The sequence below is a fragment of the Rana temporaria genome, chromosome 1, assembly GCF_905171775.1.
Source record: "Rana temporaria chromosome 1, aRanTem1.1, whole genome shotgun sequence".
In the NCBI taxonomy this organism is placed as follows: Eukaryota; Metazoa; Chordata; class Amphibia; order Anura; family Ranidae; genus Rana; species Rana temporaria.
Window position 1 is genome coordinate 562,633,124 of NC_053489.1, and position 23,752 is coordinate 562,656,875.

A 23,752-nucleotide genomic window follows, 5' to 3' on the forward strand; every position below is an offset into this window, starting at 1 on the left:
AAGTTGAGTTGTTTGGAAGAAACACACAACACTATGTGTGGAAATAAAGAGGCACAGCACACCAACATGGTTGGTGGGGCATCACGGTTTGGGGCTGCTTTGCTGCGTCAGGGCCTGGACGGATTGCTATCATCGAAGGAAAAATGAATTCCCAAGTTTATCAAGACATTTTGCAGGAGAACTTAAGGCCATCTGTCCACCAGCTGCAGCTCAACAGAAGATGGGTGTTGCAACAGATGAAGATCAGATCACATTTTATGACCAATTTGTGCAGAAATCCATATCATTCCAAAAGGGTTCACATACTTTTTGTGGCAACTGTATTTAAAACCATATGTGATTTCAAATGCCTGTCTTAGCAACAGTGAATTGTTGGTTTGTAGTGCTAGAATTCTACACAAAAATGTGAAACTCAAGTATAAATGTTATATATATGAAGTGAGCAAACTTGATATTAATATATCACGCTTGGTAATGAATGTTTAAGATAACCTTGTGCATTAATAAAAGGAAATTCAGAAAAATGAATGAAAAGACTATCACTCAAACTACTTCCCACATGCTTGCTTTCTGTACTTCTACAAATTTCTTCAGTGCTCTAATGCCATTTCTCCTTTTACATTTTTTTTACTTGTATCCTAGAGACAGACATTAGGTGGAATTTGCTGCAGGAAGTTCAGTTGCGTTTATAAACACTTCTTTTGAGTACTTAACATCATGGCTTCATTTTAGATAATCCAGCACTGGCTCTGACAAACAAAATATTCTGCAAGTACGGAAAATGATGATGGTATGCAAAGTGCTGCAAACCCATAACAGCCAATCAAAATTCATGCGTCTCTGGCTTGGTGTTCTAAGAATAAAATGGATTGGCTGCTGTGCATTTCTACACTTTGCTTATGATCTTTATCCGTTAAGCCAATTTGCGTTCATAGAATGAAATTCAGATGCGTTTCATCTGAGGTCCTTTCAGGTCAATGGCCGTACTTAACGATTATGCCTTAAAGCAAAATTGGGCTTAAAAAGAAAAAAAAGAAAAGTCTTGTTTAACCATGTCAGACTGGTATTTCTTAACTTACATTCTGCTAAAGTTGGCCACTCTGAACAAAATACAATATTTTAGCCATAAAATGCACCAGGGTGATGGCTGAAGGTTTCTGAAAATGTAAGTGGTTTTTTTTTTCATGACTTTCCTTTCATAAATTTTCTGACACTTCCACTTCTTCAACACGTTATTGACCCGTCAGGGCCAGCTGAAGGGGGCTTATATTCAGGTTTTATAAGATGGGTGTGAATTGACGCAATATAGAAGTGGTTTTATGGCGGTGAGGTTGAGACTTGTGTTATACCAGCTTAAACAATCAGTCCTTATTTGACAGAATGTGAACAAGGTGCAAAAAGCAGTATGGATATTTAAGGAATGCAATGTCTTACAAATGTATTGCCAAAAGGCTTTCCTCTGAGAACTATTATTGTCATTGCGTTCTTTGGTACAATGAGCCACAATAGTATCTGTCGTTATTGCCATTATCTTTAGGTTTGCAATCCTGTTTAATAACCAATGCATACAGTTCACATGAACCAATTGGACACTTGCTTTCATTTTCTAATGCATATGAAGAAAATTACAGAATGTCATTGGTTTCTATTATTTCATCAACATTTGCACATATTGAAATGTGCACATTTTTCATAAATGTTCCCTAAATTTCCCCCACTGTAGGGTATGATAGTAAAACATTCATGTGCAACAAAATATATTCTAGTTACTTTTATTCTGTTTGGGAAAAGATTGTAACGAAATGTTCCTTAATAGCAACTGGTTGCTTCCAGTTTTGGAGAAAATGCAGTTTTAATCCAGAGGATCATTTAAATATTTAACGTTAATTCTTTGACTCTGTACACCTGCACTGGCACAGGAAACGTGTCACATTTCTGATATCTAGAGAGACAAGGCCTGTGCTGATCCTTGTACCAGCGATACTTTTTTTGTAAACCTGTTTTAGGTTTCTTTCATTCACATTGTTCATGTAACCACACACACCAATGTGTAACACCTCCTTTAGCTGGATTGTCTTGCACTGTAATGCTATTTCAGTGAACCAGCTTCACAAAAAAACATATAGAGGCAGTGGGTGCCCTGATAATAACAATTTGGTGAAGAGTAATGATTGGTGCAAGAATATTATCAGTAGTGTAGAGAACAGCGCCGGACTGTCTCTAACACTGCTATAAAACATTGGCGGGTGGCAGCAAGGATTACATTTGAACGGATTCTGGTCAGAGACGAGAAGCGTGCTTTCTAGCAAAGTCACAATGATGTTTCAAGTGAGGCAGCAGGCATAACACGATCACAGCCTTTTCACATAGTTTCCAGGAAAAGTCCCAAAAAACTTTGTTCTTCTCGAGGTGCCTGAAAAGAGAGGCGAGTATGTTAGAGAACATGTATTCAGATCACCATCAGACATGTTGTAGGCAAACTGGCTGCCAAGACCCTTTAAATACAGTCTTTAGATGATGATAATTCCATTTTTATTATTTTTTCTTATAGGAAGAAATCCAAAATTAGGAGTGAGCAGTCACTAGTGTTGAGGCTTCAGAACCAACAGTAACCACCATTGTTGCCAAGGGTGGTTGAATGTTTTTTCATTCCTAGGTATAGAGTAATTCAAAAAATACTGCATTATGGCCACTAGGTGGAACTTACGATCATGGTAATTAAATATTTATGTACTATGTTAAAAATAACCGCGTATAACTAATTAAAGTGGACATCACCCTACATTGCTTAGAAATATACCACGGGGACAATTAATGCAGATTAGGCGCAATCGTACTTATGATCAGGATTTTTTTGAACAATCTCAACTAATTAAGTTCACCCCTCACATTTTTGTAAATATTTTATTATACCTTTTCATGTGAGAACACTGAAGAATCGACACTTTGCTACAATGTAAAGTAGTGAGTGTACAGCTTGTATAACAGTGTAAATTTGCTGTCCCCTCAAAATAACTCAACACACAGCCATTAATTCCTAAACCGCTGGCCACAAAAGTGAGTACATTCCTAAATGAAAATGTCCAAATTGAGCCCAATTAGCCATTTTCCCAGCGGTTTAACAGGACAGGTTCCACTCAGAACAGGCCTCGTCATGGTCGATCTAGGGCACGTGCTCAGCGTCATATCCAGAGGTTTTCTTTGGGAAATAGACATATGAGTGCTGTCAGCATTGCTGCAGAGGTTGAAAGGGTGGGGGGTCCGCTTGTGAGTGCTCAGACCTTGCGCCACCCACTGCATCAAATTGGTCTGCATGGCTGTCATCCCAGAAGGAAGCCTCTTCCAAAGATGATGCAAAAAAAGCCCGCAAACAGTTTGCTGAAGACAAGCAGACTAAGGACATGGATTACTGAAACCATGTCCTGTGGTATGATGAGACCAAGATAAACTTATTTGGTTCATATGGTGTCAAGCGTGTGTGACAGCAACCAGGTTAGGAGTACAAAGACAAGTGTGTCTTGCCTAATAGTCAAGCATAGGGGTGGGAGTGTCACTGTCTGGGGTGCTGTGCATGAGTGCTGTCATCACTGGGGAGCTACAGTTCATTGAGGGAACCATGAATGTCAACATGCACTGTGACATACTGAAGCAGAGCATGATGCCCCGCTTTCGGAGATTGGGCTGCAGGGCAGTATTCCAACATAACGACCCCAAACACACCCTCAAGATGACAACTGCCTTGCTAAAGAAGCGGAGGGTAGCACTGTTTTCTTTTCTGTTGATGCTCTGATGGCATCCTTGTACCGTATCTTTTCTGGCACGGGGGTTACCTCGTGTCCAATAAAAACTGTTAATTGAAAAAAAAAAAAAGAAGCGGAGGGTAAAGGTGATGGACTTAGCAAGCGTGTCTCCAGACCTAAACCCTATTGAGCATGTGTAGAGCATCCTCAAAAGGTCTCTAACATCCACCAGCTCATTGATGTCATCATGGAGGAGTGGAAGGGGCCTCCAGTGGCAACCTGTGAAGCTCTGGTGAACTCCATGCCTAAGAGGGTTAAGGCAGTGCTGGAAAATAATGGAACCCACACAGAAGATTGACACTTTGGGCCCAATTTGGACATTTTAACTTAGGGGTGTACTCACGGTTGATAGCGGTTTAGACATTAATGGCTGTGTGTTGAGTTATTTTGAGGGGACAGCAAATTTACAATGTTATACAAGCTGTACACTTAATACTTTACATCGTAGAAAAGTGTAATTTCTTCAGTGACACATGAAAATATATAATAAAATATTTACAAAAATGTGAGGGGTGTACTCACTTTTGTGAGATACTGTATACAAAATATAATTAAAGGATACAAATATCACAGTGTGTCAAATCACGTTAGGCACTATCATAAAGATCCGAGGGGTCTTTAATTTTGAGAAGTTGAAAAAGTGCCAGCATTTTAGAGGGGTTCAAATTGGGTTAGGGACCTCTCCAAGTGTGAAACTAAATGGATATATTTATTACAAACTTCAGAGCCTGCAGGTTTAAATATAGAATTCGATTTTAAACTGCTTCATTAGTGATTATTAAATGATATAATATTGTGTGTGGAGATATATGATTTTTTATTATTGGGTTTTAATCCTTGTTTTTTTAAATGTATACTACGTCTATATTTTATAAATGCATATTTTTAGTATATGTGTCCAATATTAAAGTGGATGTAAACTCCCCATACACCCAGTGAAATGAACAGCCTCAGATGATACACTGAGATGAACAACATCTCCATACATAAGTTTTACATGTATATCTACTGTCTTCGCATTTATATACCGTTTAGAAAGTTCAGATCCTGTTAGGAAATTTTTTCTTCCTGGTTAAAACAGAGTGTGATGTCTGGGCATACAGCCAAGCTAGCTAAAATTGCTGATTGGAGGAAAGGCACACAGCCCCTCTCATCATAGGCAGGGACTCTCAGAGGCATTTTGTAATAGGGCCAGCTTCCTGTTAATCTATTTTAGCAACCTCCCCTGACGGAAATGTCAGGCTGCTTTTATCTGATGTGGCCGAGAATTTGTCAGGAGTTATCAGGCTGATAACAGAGGAACGGGACTTAGCTCTTTGAAGAGAGATAACAAAATACTGCAGATATATGTGCCCAGCTCAAATTTCATGAATTAGACTTATATCCACTTTAAGCTTTGTTTTATCTACTTTATGTAATATTATCCAGATTTTAATATCTGTATGTATTTTTAACCACTTAACGCCCGCCGCACGCCTATATACGTCCGCACAATGGCACGGACAGGCAGAAGGGCGTATATATACGCCCTTGCCTTCTAGCGGGTGGGGGGTCCGATCGGGCGGGCGGGATCCCTCGGGGAGCGATCCGGGACGACGGCGCGGCTATTCGTTTATAGCCACTCCGTCGCGATCGCTCCCCGGAGCTGAAGAACGGGGAGAGCCGTATGTAAACACGGCTTCCCCGTGCTTCACTGTGGCGGCGCATCGATCGAGTGATCCCTTATATAGGGAGACTCGATCAATGACGTCCATCCTACAGCCACACCCCCCTACAGTTGTAAACACACACACAGTGATCCTTAACTCCTACAGCGCCCCCTGTGTTTAACTCCCAAACTGCAACTGTCATTTTCACAACAAACAATGCAATTTAAATGCATTTTTTGCTGTGAAAATGACAATGGTCCCAATAATGTGTCAAAATTGTCCGAAGTGTCCGCCATAATGTCGCAGTCACAAAAAAAATCACTGATCGCCGCCAATAGTAGTAAAAAAAAAAAATTAATAAAAATGCAATAAAACACTATAAATCTTGCGCAAACCAATCGATACACGCTTATTGCGTTTTTTTTTACCAAAAATAGGTAGAAGAATACGTATCGGCCTAAACTGAGGAAAAAAAAAATGTATATATGTTTTTGGGGGATTTTTATTATAGCAAAAAGTAAAAAATATTGAATTTTTTTCAAAATTGTCGCTCTATTTTTGTTTATAGCGCAAAAAATAAAAACCGCAGAGGTGATCAAATACCACCAAAAGAAAGCTCTATTTGTGGGGAAAAAAGGACGCCAATTTTGTTTGGGAGCCACGTCGCACGACCGCGCAATTGTCTGTTAAAGCGACGCAGTCCCGAATCGCAAAACCTGGCCTGGGCATTTAGCTGCAAAATGGTCCGGGGCTTAAGCGGTTAATTGGATTCATTAACATTGTTATTTACTCTGGTTGTTGGTCTTTCCAATGTCGGAGTATTGGTATGACCATGTTTTTTTATGTTTATTTTTACACTAATGAGTACTATCATTGTCTGTAAATTTAGAGATGTATAGACACAAAAATATAGATGGAAATGAGTGATTAACTGGACAGATGGACAAAACACATTGAATAGTGCTCAGAATTGAAGTTGAGTTGTTAATTGCACACATGGTTAATCGATGCTGATGTTGTTTGTATCTCCCTAGAAAGAGAATACTACAGAGGTTTGAGCTTAGCACAGCTGGTTATTGATCGCTGACCTTGGAAGGGGTTGGATTGGATTGGAATAAATGCTTATAGAGCGCCAAATGCGAGTTGTGAAACTTGCGTCTAATCGCTTACCAACAAGCTGGGGGTGTCCAATTCCCAGGAGCTAAGAGAAGAGACTAGGACATCTAAGTGAAAGAGGTGAACAAGCAAGAAGTAAACAGAAATATAAAAAGAGGGGAGGGGAGGCAGGACACGAGGAGCCTATCCCTACTCCCTGACCATGGACCGCAGCCTGGGATTAAGGCAGTGTCCTGCTAAGAGCTTGGATGGCCAAGTGTCTATCCGTAGGCTTGTCGTAGGTTAACGCCTCAGAGGCAGAGAATTGATAAATCTTGTTGATGGGCTCTGCAGACACCCCCTTGTGAAAAAGTTGGAAAGGACGAAACGTACATTGGGGTGTGACTGGATGGAAACCCGAATCATCGCAATAACATTGTTATAGAGCGATTGGCGTTTCCCTGGACAGTCAACAGCCAGCATGGAGGTGGGGAGACTGAAGGGGATTGCTTGATTATGTCATGAGCTATACAATGTTTAAGACAAGATGTTTTGTACGTGAGTGGACTGGATATAGTTTTTAGAATAAAATGTAAGCTTTAAAATATTACACTAGTGGAGCCTTTCTTTTTCATGTACCCATGGATATGCACCTACAAGGAACTGTGGAGAAATGGATTGGCTTATTAAGGAATCTTATGGCTTACCACCTGATGGGAGCGAGTCTGATGCGACACATACGGTGGTGGATACCTTACAGTGTTTTTTCTTAATTAGGACATCACTGGGAATATCATCACTTTTTTTTCGTTGTTTAAAGAGGACTGTTATTGGACTCTTGTTTTGTTTTTCTTTTTATGATTTAAAATGTATAATCTTCAATATTTTTTATATTTTCTTTGCACATGGATTATTATCTATATTAGATCATTACATTTTTGTATTGAACACTGAATTAATTAGGTGTTATTGTTGCGCTACTGTGAATTTTGCTATATATGCAATTTGGTATATATATTTAATTTTCACAGTGTTTTTTTTTATTTACTATGATTATCAGCTTCATCTAATGGCCATAATGTGGTTATTACTTCATTCACCCTGTTCTTTGAATGAAGAACATTCAACCTGTTGAGAAAAAGGCCCCAAAACAGTAGTTTGCACAAAATGAATATACTTGAAGTCTCACAGGACTAATAGCGCTGGGAATTTTTATAAATACACCCTAATGCCGAGTACACATAATCGGACAGTCAGACATCAAATCCATGGATTTTTTTCCGACGGATTGTTCGCTCAAACTTGTCTTGCATACACACGATCACACAAATGTTTTTTTGGAAATTCCGAACGTCAAGAACGCGGTCACGTACAACACTACGATGAGCCGAGAAAAATAAGGTTCAATGATTCCGAGCATGCGGCGATTGCGGCTAGTAAGCATGAGATCGGTGAAATTTTTTTCACAATCTCATGCTTTCCAGCCTGGAGGAGAGATGTGTGGTCTTATTGACCCCGCATCGCTCCATAAAGAGGACCTGTCACACACATTTCCTTATACAAGGGATGTTTACATTCCTTGTAATAGGAATAAAAGTGAATTATTATTATTATTTTTTTTTAAAGTGTAAAAAAAAAAATATTAAAACGCCCGTCCCCGGTAGCTCGCGTGCAGAAGCGAACGCACATGTAAGTCCCGCCCACATATGTAAACGCCGTTCAAACCACATATGTGAGGTATCACCGCATGCGTTAGAGTGCCAGCAACAATTATCACAATAGAACTCCTCTGTAAATCCAAACTGGTAACCTGTAAACATTTTCAAAGCGTCGCCTATGGATATTTTTAAGTACCGAAGTTTGGCGCCATTCCATGAGTATGTGCAATTTTAAAGCGTGACATGTTAGGTATCTATTTACTCGGCGTAACATAATCTTTCATATTTTACCAAAAAATTGGGCTAACTTTACGGTTTTGTTATTTTTTAATTCATGAAACCATTTAAAAAAAAAAAAAAAAAGGCATTTGAAAAATTATTGCGCAAATACCGTGCAAGATAAAATGTTGCAATGACCGTCGTTTTATTCCCTAGGGTGTCTTCTAAAAAAACATATATAATGTTTGGGGTTCTGCGTAATTTTCTAGCACAAGAATGATGATTTGTACATGTAGGAGAGAAGTGCCAGAATAGGCCCGGTATTGAGGTGGGTATAAAAGCCCGGTATTGAAGGGGTTAAAGATAGACATGTAATATGGGTGATTCTATAATACGGTGATTTGCATAACATACATGGATTTCTGGTAAGAAACCCATGTACTGGATCCAGGGCCGCTGATAGGGGGGGACCACCGGTCCTCCTGTAGGGGGCCCGGGCTCACAGGGGGCCCATACAGCAGAGGGAATCAGTGCGGTCGGATGGAGGGGAAAATACAGGATGCCCAATGTGAACCCGGTTTCTCTCCCTCCCACAACTTTCAGCTGCTGCAGGGAGAGACACGGACACAGCTTCCAGCTTCCCTGTCTCATTAAAAAAATAACAAATTGTTACCCTGTATTGTTTTAAACCCTGTTGTAAAATGTAATACAATTCTTGGGAAAAAAAATATTTTTTTTTATAAAAATTGTCAAATATTTAAATGTTTTAAATGTTTTTGTTAAAAGAAAAAAAAAACTATTTAAAAAAGGGCTAATTCACACAGCTTCTCTGTTATCTTTGTGTCCGCTAAGAATAATTTTAGTATATTTTAATTGAAAATCTTGGTTTGATATATTTGAGGGGGGCCCTGCCAGGTAGGCTGTACGGGGCCCCGTGATTTCTAACAGCAGCCCTGACTGGATCTGCACTAGTTGACTGCTGCTGCATGTAGGCAATCTAGAGAGCTCTTTTCTCTGGGTAGCACCTATCTCTCTGTTTCCTGAAGCCTGCCAATGGCAGCTTGCAGTGCTAGACAGAAGCCTTCACAAGGATAGGTAACAATTAGATTGACAGATATTGATATTGCTTCCGATTAGAAAACAACAGGCAATGCTTACCCACAAACCATCCATCATCACACTTTTCCATAACATCGATCACATCACCTTCTCTGAGCTCCAGCTCATCTTCATTACGTGGGGTATAGTTGTACAGAGACTGAAATCTATGAGGAAAAAACAAAACAGAAAACGGATCACAACCATATGGATGTACACAGTTTATACATTATTTATTTTTCTATGCTGGTTTTGCTTTGGGCACACCTTGATTTTTTCGATAAATTGTTTTGGCTACTGGTAACCACAAGGAACCCTACTGTGTTTCAGGTCAGGGCCTTTCAAGCGCCACAAATCCAAATCTCTTTGCATTGCAATTAAGCACACCTCTACTAATTCAAAAGTAAATGACAGCCCTGCTATATGGAAGTATGCAGTAGGCTAAAGGTAGCCATAGATGGATCGAAATTCAGCAGGGATAAACAAATTTTCGATCTATGTGCTTCCATGGATCGGCTGAATTTCCATCCATGTGTTTTTACCATATTGGATAAAAGCCGCTGGATCAGTAGTATTCTGACAGCGATGGAGTTTGGGGTGTGGATGAGGGAATTGGATCAGTTTTTTCATTCTGCCCGCTGGCTGAACGAAAAAAAAAAACGAAACCATATATGAAAAGCTCAAGGTATTATATTCAGCGAGATATCGATCAATGGCAAGGTTACACAGAATGGAGTGTCAATCAGGAGGCTACTGCTTTGCTAAGAAACCCAGCTCAACGTGGATGCAGGTCAGTTGGTACATTTAATTAACAAAAAGTGCAGAGCAAACAAAAAACAATATAAAAAAATAAATATACAAGTGACCAAATCAATGTAAAAAATGTATACATGCTAATCCATGTGAATCAGTATTATATATTACAAACACCATAAATAAAAGTTTCAAAATGTCAGTGAATCCAGTAATAAAGTGCTAATAATTCAGCTTTACATCCGAAATTGTGTTCACCCATTCTACTCTCCTGTAAAAGTGAATAAATGGAAGAAACACCCAGTAGTCCATGCTCCACACCCTGTGCCACACGGGATCCTTACCAGATTAGTTTGGCCACTATAAGAAAATGGCAAAGCAATAAATATAATACTCGTCCTCCAAAATGCACCAACCTCAATACATCCAGGAAGCTTCTCAATGCTCAGAAGGGTAATAAAGTTAAACCCCAAACTAATTTATTAAAGAAAAGTGTGCACTCACATTATAAAAACAATACTACAATACCAAAATTGTGAAAATGTAAACAGTAAGACACTCCATCACTTCCTTTTAAAAAGTTGCACGATGACATCACATCCAATAGCCCTTCTCTACGCGTTTCGTCGTATAAGAAGTCATCAGGAGGAGTGGCTGGAAGATGACATTGTACATTATAGTGCTCAGAAAGCTGCTAACATCATGGTATTTGTAATAAAGCAAAAAAAAAAATGTGAGAAAAATCCCTGCTGTTATATCATACTGATCGGGTGTCCATACCAACATATAAATATCATATCTGCAATAAAAATATAGAATACAGATAAAATTTAATTATGAGTAAAAATACACATATAAAAAAAGAGGAAAGTCCATAATGGGGGGGGATCAAGGCCAAAATAAGATTAAACATAATGATGAATGTGAATGGGATCGCGACCTAACTGTAATTAATGAAACAATTGAATGCAACATTCAATCCATATGGTTTGCAAATCTTCAAATCATAAATTCAGTGTGTCCCCAAAGGCACTATGTTTATAGCTATAGATACATTTGCATAACATTGGAGGGCGAGTCATGATAGAAGGAAGATATCGAAATTAAAATGGATTTTTGATTTGAGGACTAACAAACCATGGGTTGAATGGGATGTCAATTGTTATTAATAACAGTTGAGTTTGTGGTCACATTCAGCAATATGTTTATTGTATATTATTTGGGCCTTGATCCTAACACCCCCCCCCCCCATGACATTTTCTCTTTTTATATGGATATTTTTACATGTGTATTTTTATCCATAATGGAATTGTATATGAATCATGGTCCAGATTTGTATTGCAGATATGATTATACGTTTCATTATTTATATGTTGGTGTGGACACCCGATTGGTAAGATCAATGGGGGTATGTCAGCAAGGATTTTTCCCTTTTTTTCACCTTTTTTTGCTTTATTACAAAGGCCATGGTGTAAGCAACATTCTGAAGATATTCCTGTAGTATCGGATAGCTGGTACACGATAACGCTAGTTAACATTCACTATCAGTCTATACGCAGGAGGTGTATTGGTCTGGGCATCTTCTGGGTACTATAAAAGGGTATGCATGCAATATTGTCTTCCGGCCACTCCCCCTGATGACGTCTTCTATGATGAAACACATAGGGCATGCAACGTTGTGATGGAGTGTCTTACCAAACGGATGACCACAATTGCGGTATTGTAGTATTTTAACCTTTTATAATGTGAGTGCGCACTTTTATTTAATTAATTTGGTTGGGTCTTAAATGTATTACCCCTACAAAGCCTTGCTCTCTTTTATGTGGTACTATATGTGGAGAAAATGTGAAAAAGCTTCCCGGATGTAATCAGGTCAGCACCTCCTGGATGATGAGCATTTAACATTATATGCATTGTTTGACCATTTTCTTATGATGATTAAACATGTTTGGTAAGGATCCTGTGTGGTACTTACAAGCACGAACTGCTGGGTGATTTTTTTCCATTTATTCACTTTATTTCAAAATTCACAGACATTTTATAGACTCTTTGATTTATGGTGTTTGTACTATACAATGTTAAGGTCTCTTCCACACAGGGGCGGATCCATCAGCGGCGCCCGCCAGCTCAGTGGGAGATCTCTCCACTGAGCCGGCGGATGACAGGTCCCTCTCTGCTCACTGAGCTGGAGGGGCTTGTCGAGCGCCGCTGCTTGCTATGAAGAGATCAGACGAAAACAAACATGGTCACCGCTGACATCCGATGCTCCATAGACAAGCATGGAACGCCCGTTCAGGTACGCCGAATAAACTGACAGGTGGACCTGAACGGTCCGCCAGTGTGAAAGGGGCCTTATTCACAATGGATTAGCATGAATACATTTGTTTGATTTGGTCACATGTATTTTTTATATTGTTTTTTTGTTAGCTCTGCAATTTTTGTTATTATTTTGAAACTTGTTATTACACGTTTTTAGTGCTGGCAGCTCAAAACTCTCCAACCTGTCTGACCAGCGATTTCTCTCTTTTCATTTGGTAAATCTGTCTTCATCTCACATCTGTAATCCCACCGAAGAGTCTGACAAGGAGAATAGGGCAGGTTGCCTCATAGCTTTTCAAAGACAAATTTACTCCTTAACATTCTTTTACATAACACAAAATTATCTGTTGCACAGGTTATAGCCAAACAAGCGGAAAAAGTACTGGAAAGGACAGCTGATATTCGTTAAGAGATGTGTTGCACCTATGCCAGGCATAAACTTTGGAAAGGTACGTAATCAATCTTAATTTGACAAATTGTAAATTTACAATTACAGGTAGTAGAAATAATAAATTAAGAAATTTTGACTTACAGCTCTCCTATAGACTGGATATTTTCATGACTGGACACTGCACGCTGTGGGAGACATAAATTACTCTTTACTATGATTTACAATGTGAATGAAAATTGTACACAACAAAAACATAGGTTAGTCATTTACAGTAACAAGGGTCACCAATACTGTTACAAGTATGCAAGCAGAAGGTGATAACAATAGTTTCTATGCTAGTGAGCGGAAGCTGGATCAAGTGTTTGTGCCATGGCTAATTTTGACCTATTTTGCTTCTCACTAACAATTGTCACCCCCAAGAATAATGGCTTTAGGCAGTCAAGTTCTGTTATGGAGATCCCACATTGCTATGAATATTCAAAAAAACTAAAGACAGTATATATATATAGGGACAATGTTTACATAAATATATCTTCAAATTCTTTACTTTCTGTAGATTTTACAGTAATGGCGCCCATAATGCTTTAGGCCATTCCTGTCTGTCATATCTACACTTATGTTAGGTTTTAAAGCGTATCTTATAACGTGGTGGGGCAAGTGACAACTATAAACTACATTAATATTCCTTGCTAGAGACATTTCTGTTTGTCGGTCATTTCACAACTATTAAAGCAAAGTTCCACTCACACTTTTTTTTTTTTAAATGGCACTCATTCTGCTCTTATTAATCACATTCTATAAAGGACGTTAGTAAATCCGCCGTTGTATTACATGTTTTTTGTTTAAAACTAAACTTTGTCTTTCCTTTGCTGCACGTTTCCATCTTGATTCTGGGCATGTGAAGCCCACTAGTACTCTTTTCCGATATAAGGTGCTGCTGGCTACCCAGCATGTACCTCCCGATCTCGGTCAGCATCTGAGGTAGTGCCCGCCTCGTTGTTATGGCAACAAACCTAATCTCTTTAAAACCTAACCATTCCTGTTTAGTAATACCACAATTCTAACAGGCAGCGATGCCCACTGACTCCTGAGAATCATGACACGCATCTCCAGGAGCCAAAATACATTGAATGCATTAGGTGACATGGGAGAATCACATTTTAGCTTGAATGGGGGAATCAATGGATTTTAATGTGTATTTTTAGCATGCAGGGAGCTAAAAATCTCTTTATACTTCAGTCTCTAAACAATGTACAATAAACAATGCTTTGCATATTTCCTTATAAATATCAGTATTTAAAAAATGTTGCTATAATTTTGCTTTGGCAATCATTGTTTCACCAAAAATCTTTAAATATCAATAAATGACACACATGAAAACACATAATAGATCGGTTTGCATTATTTCTAGAAAATATATAAAGCTTTCACCAACACAAATACAGAGCATTATTACTGCACGCAGATCAGGGTAGAACACATAGAAGCACATTATATTTTTAAGCAGGAACAAGACATAACTCTACACAATGTTTTCTCCATTGTGACAAATAGAACATGGAAGCAAACACAAGCCAAGCACCATGCTTCACGCAGCTTTACAGTTTACACAGTTTAATCTTACAGATACATAAATGCCGATCAGCTAAATAATGTACGCATTTGAGCACTTCATTCAGCAGACTCTTACCAGGTTTTTGTTAAACCCACAGAATAGCTAGCAGAATGTAATGGATATGAAACGAGAGGCAATCTTGGTTAATGGGCCAGATCCTAATGAAAAGAATTCCTGGGGCTTCTCATATACAGTGTGCTGTTCAACCTGCTTTACATTGTACATAATTCTACAAAAATGAAACAAAGTTCATAAAAGGATAAGATTGTATTGGTATGACTGTTGTCATCTGTTTATTAAAAGGAAAAAGATATTACAATGTGGAGCAGGTTTCTTTTAGGAATAATTACAAAGCACACTCAGCACAGTATACAAAGTCTTACTCAATGCAAGAATTACAATGGAGTAATGGCCTTCTTCACACTAGAGTAAGTCTGTACACCCAAGGCCAGACAAAATGGTTTTAAGTTTTGTATGGAGTCAGGAAGGTGGGTGCCAGGTAAAATGGAAAATTTGGGGAATACTCCCAGCATATTTTCTACTAGAATGTCAGAATATTATTGCTGTGTGTGAGATTTACCTTCAACCAGAACTCCAGCCAAACATAATAAAAATGAATAACCCAAAGTGGAAATTACTTCAGAGTTCTCCACAAAAGTTCTTCTTTTCTGCCACAAGATGCCCTCAGTCTAATGGCCAGCATCATTTAACCCACTTACTCTGAGCTCTGGCTTTTCATCCTCTGACTGGACAGTCAGGGCCGGGTAATACCAGGAATTGCACTGTGCCACCCACATGCAATTCTGTGTGGTGTGGTTTTAGCCCAATAATTTTAAATGGGCTGAAATTACACTGCACACACTACATTTGCAAACTCACTGAAACCAGATCACATTGTTCTTTTGTACCATGCGATCCGGTTTGGGCACACACACTGCGTTTGTGACCTTTATTTGAGGTGTCATTAACTTAAAATTGACACCCGCTGCAGATCATAGCTGCCGTGCGTTTTGAACGCATTGAAGAAAACATGGGTTTCCCGCAACACATTCTGGTATGAGCAGGACCTGAAGAAAAAGCTGCACAGTGATGAGCGTATCTCTCTGATACATTTTTCTCTCCTATCAGTATGATTTTTTATCAGCACATGAACTGACTGTCATCTTTTACTGCTTCTCCCTTTCTCCATTAGATCTCTGCCATACAGGGATTGTAGGAGGCTAATACCAAGCAAATTCAAGCACTAACCCTGCTTCTATTTAAAGTGGAGTTTCAGTCATTTGTTTGTTTATTAAAAGTCAATGGCTCCTGCTGCAGTATCTGAGCCAATCAGGCGCGAAAGAGCCTCGGGGTAGATAGTCACACATAGTAGTAATAACTTAACAGAGAGTCTAACTCTTCCCTTCACTATAAAAAGTGTGTTTTGTTGCAGTTTATCCTCACTGGAGAGATTTCCCACCACATCCTGTCCTGAGAAGTGATGAAAAAAATCACACGAATGGGGACAAAGACCACAATTAAAAACATGACCAGGGTTCCATGTCCTCCACATTATATCCAAACTCAAAACAAAGTTTTTGCTGCAGTTGGACTGTAACCATTTTGCTGCCTTAATAATCATTACATTTTTTTTACACACATGCTAAAATACGCATTAAGCCTGGAAGATTACCTAAACCCCTCCAAAATGGATATATTTTTTGAAAGCAGAGGACCTATAGAATAAAAAGGTGGTAGTTGCTATTGGTATTTTTCCCCAACCCACTGCCTGTGTCTCAGTCTGTTGTTCTGAACTTTCATGTTGGCCTTGAAATGTATCCAAACCCAAAAACAAAAATAGAATAGGCTGCAGCTTACTATTCCTTAGAAGTGGTGGCTTTATTGTTTTAATTGTTTTCCCCCCAAGATTATTCCCTTTATTGGCACCTGGTAATTCTGCCAGTAACACACTTGCTGTCTTAGGCCTGACTTTGAGTGCACATGTCACATCACAAGGCGCACCTCTTTAAGTGCAATGGAACCGTTCTAATAGGTGCGACACTCGTATTTAGAAAAAGGTTCTTGAACTACCTTTGGTCCGACTTCAGCACAACTTGCATTGACTTCTGTTAAAGATGTTGTATGCAAGTCGTGCTGAGGTCGTAGGGATGTCAGGTCGAGCAGAAATCACGGCAGTGTCAACCGGGCCTTAGGGTAGAAATGTTCATTCCACCACTGCATCTATGGAAGAGCAAAGGCTGTCATCCTAGGCTGTTATGATCTGAACTACAAACACACCCTCCTTATTACATGGGGGGGGGGAATTAAGACAGATAACACTGTATGAGATTTCCGTTCAGTTCAAGATCAACAGTTATAGTCTGTACTTGCAGAAAATATATTTGGACATAAGAAAGGAAAACTAGTAGCCATCACATCTAAGAACTGGTAAGCTGAAAAATATTACATTTTTGTTTGTAATCAGATAACTTTATAATTGAAAATCAATGCCTATTTTTTGGCTACTATAGCCCAGCAAGTAGCCTATGGTGAAAATTCAGATTAGAACGGTTATTAGTAACATATCTGGAAAACAGACAACAATATACCTATGTGCTCTTTCCATGAATGCCATATATAACAAATATCAGCATAAAACATTTAATACAAAGTGTAAAAACTGATATGGCAATAAAATGAAAAGAATGAACAGCCATCCAAATAGTTTATGCATGGAAAACGAGAAATAATGTGAACACTGATGCAATGCAGGTCTTATAGAACACCATTAATCAGGTACATTTTTACTGCCCCAATATTCTTCTTATGTTGTATCATGTCAGTAAAACTTGACAGGTCTGCAATTTTCTTATTTTTGAGTAATTGTATTCTTTAGATCAGTGTTCATGAAATGGCCGGCCACGGGCCAGACCCAGACGGCGCGTCAGTTCTGATCGGACCACAGCCTGGTCACTTATCAGCCTGGGTGTCATCTCCCAGCCACCGCTATCATGCTCACAGCAGGCAGGAGGGGGAAGTGCTGCATATTGGGACAGAGAGTGGGGGTCTTTTCATATTAACAAGACGGTATTATCTGCTTTAAATATGAACATAATAAGTTGGGCTGCTCCCGCCTTCGTGTCTTGATCTGTAACCCATTTGGCCCCAGCCAGCTGTGAGAATGATAGCAGCGGCCGGGCGGGAGACCCAAGAAAGAACACCCAGCTGCTATGTGCCTTTGCCCTGATAGAACAGTGCAGGGGAGGCTGCAAATGAAATGGGCACTGTGATGCAAAAGAAGAAATGGGCTATAACTGCAAGGGTCACAGTGATGTAAGGGGGGCACTGTGATGTATAAAGGGGCACTGATGTGTAAAGGGGGACAATGATTGTAAAGGGGGCACTGTGATGCATAAAAAGGGCACTGTAAATTTAAGGGGAACTGAGGACACTTTTGGACTGCTTTAGAGGGGGGGACTGTGATGTTAAGGGGGATTGTGGACACTTATGTAAAAGGGAGGAGGGGTTAAGTACAGTAATGTAAAGAGGGAATGATGATGTGGGGGCTGTGAAGTGTTATAGTGCCAACATGAGATTCAGATCTCTGCCGGAAAAAAATGTTACCAAATTGACTTCTCTAAATTTTAATTTAAGACCCCTGCTTTAGAGGTCATTCACATTAATGGATATGTATTTCTCCCCAGCACCTTACAGAGTATAGGTTCTTGAATAGTTACAGTATGCCTTACAGCTTGGGAAGGCAAATCAATTTACCAGAGCTTATGAGTATAGATATATCATTCAATTTATGGTAATAATTGTGACTTTCGGTTTAATTTGTTATTGGTATAGAATTACAGAGACAGTAATGGTTTCCTTATTGTTCCCCACCATAGACTGACAAACTCCTATGCAGAATTCCAGCAAAAAAAAAAAAAACCAAAAATGTATGCAACATGGTGTTACATAAAATGTTATTTGTGCTTTATCTCTTTAGCTGAACAGGAAAGTTAAACTCTGATATTATTAATGTGTTCTTACCAACAACAGTATTTATTTTTCCACAGCCACCAAAAAGAATCAGACTTTCCTCCTCTCAACTAGTGGTAGAGCACTTAATGCAGTCATTCTGAAAGGCCAATCTATCTCTATACATCTAGAAATGTTATTGTTATAAAAAAAGAACCTCAGTGTATCAATGATCTCATGGCAGATAAAACCGATACCTACATTACAATCATTGTTTAGCATAAATTATACTTAAACCTTAATTGTTTTCTACGTTTTAAATACTTTTTAGATGAAGAGAACAACGTTATCATTAAAAAAGAATGCAAAGACAAGACAAGACCCAGATGAGGAACAGCAATTAAACCAAACCATGCATGAAAACAAGCATATATGAAAACACATGTAAATGGCATCTCTGTACTGATCTTGTATAAAGTGAACAAAGTTAACCAATGCTCTTTTATGTGCTATAGTTACAGAAAATGAAAATTATTCACTATAAATGAAGTATAAAATGTGGGCTCAGAATTATGAGCTATCTGTTATTTAAGATTTTGAAGGAAATGTTGAGGACAAGATATTGTGAATTTTAGGTACTCTACCCTGTGAATTGGTTTGGGACTTTTCACTGGTGAGCTGCAGGCTTTTCTAGACATCACAGGACTACGAGGAGGCTTACCAACAACTACATGGTCATTTCTAAAAATACTCTGGAAGAACCACAAGAAAGGAGTCAGTTTACAAAAGTTCATCACCTTTAAAATGTATGGAAACCCATGCAATCTAAAATGTTTAAAACTGAAGGGAGGTCAGCCAATCTTGCTACCAGCATCATGCAAAAACCCAAACAGATATCAGAAACAAGAACAATACAATCAAATTCATTTTCTTGGCAAGTATTATGACAATTCCACAGTTACAAATGCATTAAACCAATGCAGGCAAAGAACCAAGCAGGGTGTAAGTAAAGAACTCATTACCAAAAATGCTAATAGGCAGCTGTAAATAATTGCAGCTATGCACTTAGCCAAACATTTATTATGATATTTTACATTCACTCCAAGTTTACCAAAACGAATGAGGATTATGACATGCATGGGACACAGAAATGTATCTTTTGACCTCTCTTCTCTTTTGGATCTATAGAGCTGCAAACAGGTTTTGGCATTATCTTGTATTCCTAATATCACATAGTGAATGTTTCATAATGCCTGAGGCTTGAATGATTTTATTATTGTAATGACTGATTACATGACTCTTAATTTAGCAGCCAACATTTACTTTCATCACTATCTTTAGGTGATCGCTTAAAACTCATCACTTCAGCAAGGCCTATCCTGTCTCTACCTATCAATTGAAATGGTACTTTCTCAAACAACTCATCTCTGACACCGTTATTACCTTTTTATTATTACTTGCCTTTTACTCTGATGCCTTGTACAAACGATCGGTTTTCCCGCTGGTAAAAAGTCAGCCGGGAAAACCAAGGGGAAAACCGAGAACCTGATCGGTAGCTTTTTCCCTTACACACAGCCAGGAAAACTGCCATAAGAACTTTGATTGGGTAACCTGGCCGTGTGTATGCTCCCCCGCAGGCTTTCTCCATAGGTAAACTTCCGGGTTAAAAACCGCCGGGAAAAAAGGAAACATGGTCTAATTTTTCCTGCCGGGATTCCCGGTGGTTTTTCTGTAGGGCAAACTGCCAAAACTGGTCGTGTGTATGAGGCATTAGATTGTAAGCTCTCACAGTGGGGGCCCTCCTAACTCTCTAGTCTTGAATTGTATTGTAACTGTACTGTCCCCTTTTATTTGTACAAAGCTGCACAAACGGCACTATATATATTGCGTGTAATAATATTAATTATTACCCTTTTAGCTGCTTGCTATTGTTTGTTTTACTTATTACAAAGAGCAATTCATCACGGGAGCTACAGTATATCACAAAAATGAGTACACCCCTCACATTTTTGTAGATGTGTTTACACACACAGGTCCTGGTTCTCGCTCTGTCATGAGCGATCGCGGGTGCCCGGTGGTCATCGCGCCCAACGGGCACTTGCATTGGCTCCGGCGGCGTGTCATGAGTGTGCGTGCCTAGTAGCCACAATGGCCACTAGGGGCCTCATTAGAAGTAGTTAACTGAAGAGTCTGTCTCCTCAGTCTGCAAACTGTACTGAAAACTGTTGCTTGTTTTGTTGCTTTATGTGTGTGAATGCAGCGTTGCTTCTCGGGGATTATAAATGAATTTGTGCATTACCTATTGCGATTGTTGATTAAGGTTTGCTGTATTGTCCGCTCATACAAAAGCAGTAAATAGTATAGAATGTGAGCTTAGCCCAGTGTTGTATGCTGTGAAGTAGAGTCTGAATTCCAAACACATGTAACATACAGCATCTGGTTTACTGTCTTCTACTGTTCACAATTAGGTAAAAGCAATTTGTATTTCCTTTGATCAGCATGATACAAAATATCAATCAGTTGCTGTGGCTTACTGCAGTGATGTGCTAACTCTACCTGACTCCTACAGGCCAGTGCACAGCAAGATAAAAAAAAAGAAGGTATTGTCACTTGACCTCTTCTTTTCTTTCCCCTTTTAAGATTGAAAACCTAATATTAGATAAGGGTAGAAAACTGTACAGTAGACAGGGGGGTTGTGGGGAATACAAATATAGATTGATGCAGACTGGAGTTCTGCTTTAAGCAGAACAAAACATGTCCAGTCACAGAGCTGCAAAGTGCATCTAGTCAGGGGATAGATGCGGATATGTTCTTCTTTGGTAAAAATGGTCAATAGGTATTCTGCTATAACCTGATCAACCGAAATATTACATGGTTTAAGGGCCTTAGTAAAATACTAGGAGCATTCCCTTACCTAAACAGATTTCGTCAGTTGTTATTACTAGAGTAGAAAATACCAGCTGAGGGTCAGCATGCTGCCAAAGCTGATACCCATAAAGCATAGTGTTATTTTGTGAGGCAGCCAAATGCTCTGACATTTGGAATGACTCACAGGACATAGTGATACTAGAACTTAGTACATTCATATGCAGGAGAGGCCCCTTCTTTATAGCTCCACATTTATCCAATAACTTCCAAAAATAAAGGACTGGAAATGCTGGTAGATTGTTCTCAGCAAGGTCCTTCTTGTGAGGTTTTTGTGAACACAGGTGGCCTTTGGGCGCCATACCATGGTGAAACTCACTGCTGCATTTTCTTTTAACCATTTCATAAAAAGTTTGTTCATTATAACTAATAAACATGCTTGTATCTTTGAGCTTTAACTGGGCCTATGATCTATGCTTCTCCTGATGAAGTATCCTTTCTGCTTTCTAAAAGCAACTCAAAATTCAATCAATAAAATGGCTTTCAGAATTTTTAAAAATGGAAGCTGCCATTGCTGGCTTGGTTTTTAATAGGTAAAGGCTCTGTGTATTTTCTTGATACTGGCTTCCCTACATAGTGAATTTGAGATTTAAAATAAACATATCACAACAGTTCTAACTATGCTGGTAGCATACTGATTCCAGATCAGCCACTTGTTACATAGAGAAGCCATGATCAGGGTGGGTGCCCCTCAGCCTGCACCTTTAAAAACAATTCAGCATTTGCAAATGCCATATTTGTACTCTCACAGGTTCCATTTAAATGCTTTTTGAAAAAGGTATGATATGAAATATATGAATAAAATCATTGTAAGTTTTATGTTTCTTTAAGGTTGCTTAAAGAAATCCAATATATATATAATATATATATAATTATTTATTTTATTGGCGATAGTGAAAATAATTATTGGTTGTTGTTTGATTTTAGAAATTATATGACTATATCTTCATTCGTCATAAGAGGGACTTATGCAGGTAATATTTATACAAACATGTAAAACAATTTTCAGCTCTTGGAAATAGGTCTCTAATAGGTCTCTATATCTGGCTTTTCAGCTTTGTAAACATTGATATGTGTAAGCTTGTATAATAATTTTTCTTTTAGTCGACAGAAATGCTGTACATTTTTTATATTTTATGGATTATAGTCACATATGCGAACATGTAAATACTAGGATAAAAAAGTTTTAAGAATAGTTCAGACAAAATGGAAACACGTCTGCTGGCCAGACTGGCTTTTAATGTACATGGGTAATCAACACTTATACCAGAGGCAATTTTCTTTGGGTCAATCAAGCAATGTCACTCAACCTGATTAGATATGAATGTAGTAACGGTTGTTTTATTTTAGGTTAATTTGGCTATTTGCCATTGTTAGACTAAACACTCCATTACTCTGCTATTGGCAGCCAGCGAGCCTCTGTACCCTTTGTTTGTTTGCTCAGTGACTTTTATGTTGATAAGAGGAAGTTCTATGGTCATAGGATACACTTTCATTTTATAATATCAGCATTGTAATAGCAACGTAAGGAGTGTTGACTGTCTGCTGGCCATCTTTTTCAACAACTTTATGAATTTCCTCCATGCTTTACAGTTTCTACTCTGCTGTTTACTTTCAATATATCAATGACTATATATCCCAAGTTTCCTTGCTGCCTGCAAGCTTTGATTCCTGTATTGGCTATGCCTCTTGAAAAATTCCTCCTCAATGCCTCTGTGGGTCAGAAGGCAGGCTCTTTGAAATGTGTAAAACAGCAGCACCTCCCTTGAGGGCATAGTGAACGTGTTACAGAATTCAAGGAAGAAAATGTGTGGGGATCTTCACAAAGTATGTTCTAAAACTTCAAGATCATTTTGATTAATAGGGGTAGGCTAGAAATAATCAAAATATAATGTGGCAATAAATATATAATTTTACATTTTGACCATAGATATATAATGATTAGGCCAGGAGGGGTTGTATTCATTTGTGATTAAACTTCCTTCCTGGTCACTCAGTCCTAAATTACCTCCTAGTCAATCCTACTCATTGTTTTGTCAACCATCTGCTTGCTCAATATAGGAAATATAAATTTTTTTGTGGGCTAGCCCTGAAGAATTTGTAACAGGATTGTGCTGAAAATTATATATATTTTCTAGGGTTTTCAGTAGTAATTACCGTACTTAAAATTTGAAATGAAAGAAAACACTTGGGTTTTTCTAGCCGGAATAAATGGTGATAGATAAACATTTAAAACTGTAGCTGGAAAAAACTCTAAAGGAATAATTAGCTGTAAAATACCT

General features: G+C 38.6%; 1 protein-coding gene across 21 annotated transcripts in view; it reads right to left on the reverse strand.

Annotated features, from left to right (window-relative positions):
* Positions 1-1,582: 1,582 nt before the first annotated feature.
* Positions 1,583-23,752, reverse strand: part of SORBS2 (sorbin and SH3 domain containing 2) — a 396,754-nt gene continuing 374,584 nt past the window's right edge. For 19 of the 21 annotated variants that reach the window (XM_040334275.1, XM_040334288.1, XM_040334284.1 and 16 more), the window contains 4 exons: positions 19,190-19,297; positions 13,124-13,167; positions 9,580-9,686; positions 1,583-2,413 (listed from right to left, as the gene is read on the reverse strand). In XM_040334275.1, the coding sequence (XP_040190209.1) occupies positions 2,352-2,413; positions 9,580-9,686; positions 13,124-13,167; positions 19,190-19,297 (321 nt within the window). In that variant the 3' untranslated portion in view covers positions 1,583-2,351. The remainder of the gene's footprint in view (positions 2,414-9,579; positions 9,687-13,123; positions 13,168-19,189; positions 19,298-23,752) is intronic. The other 2 variants (XM_040334308.1, XM_040334305.1) reach the window with 1 other exon arrangement.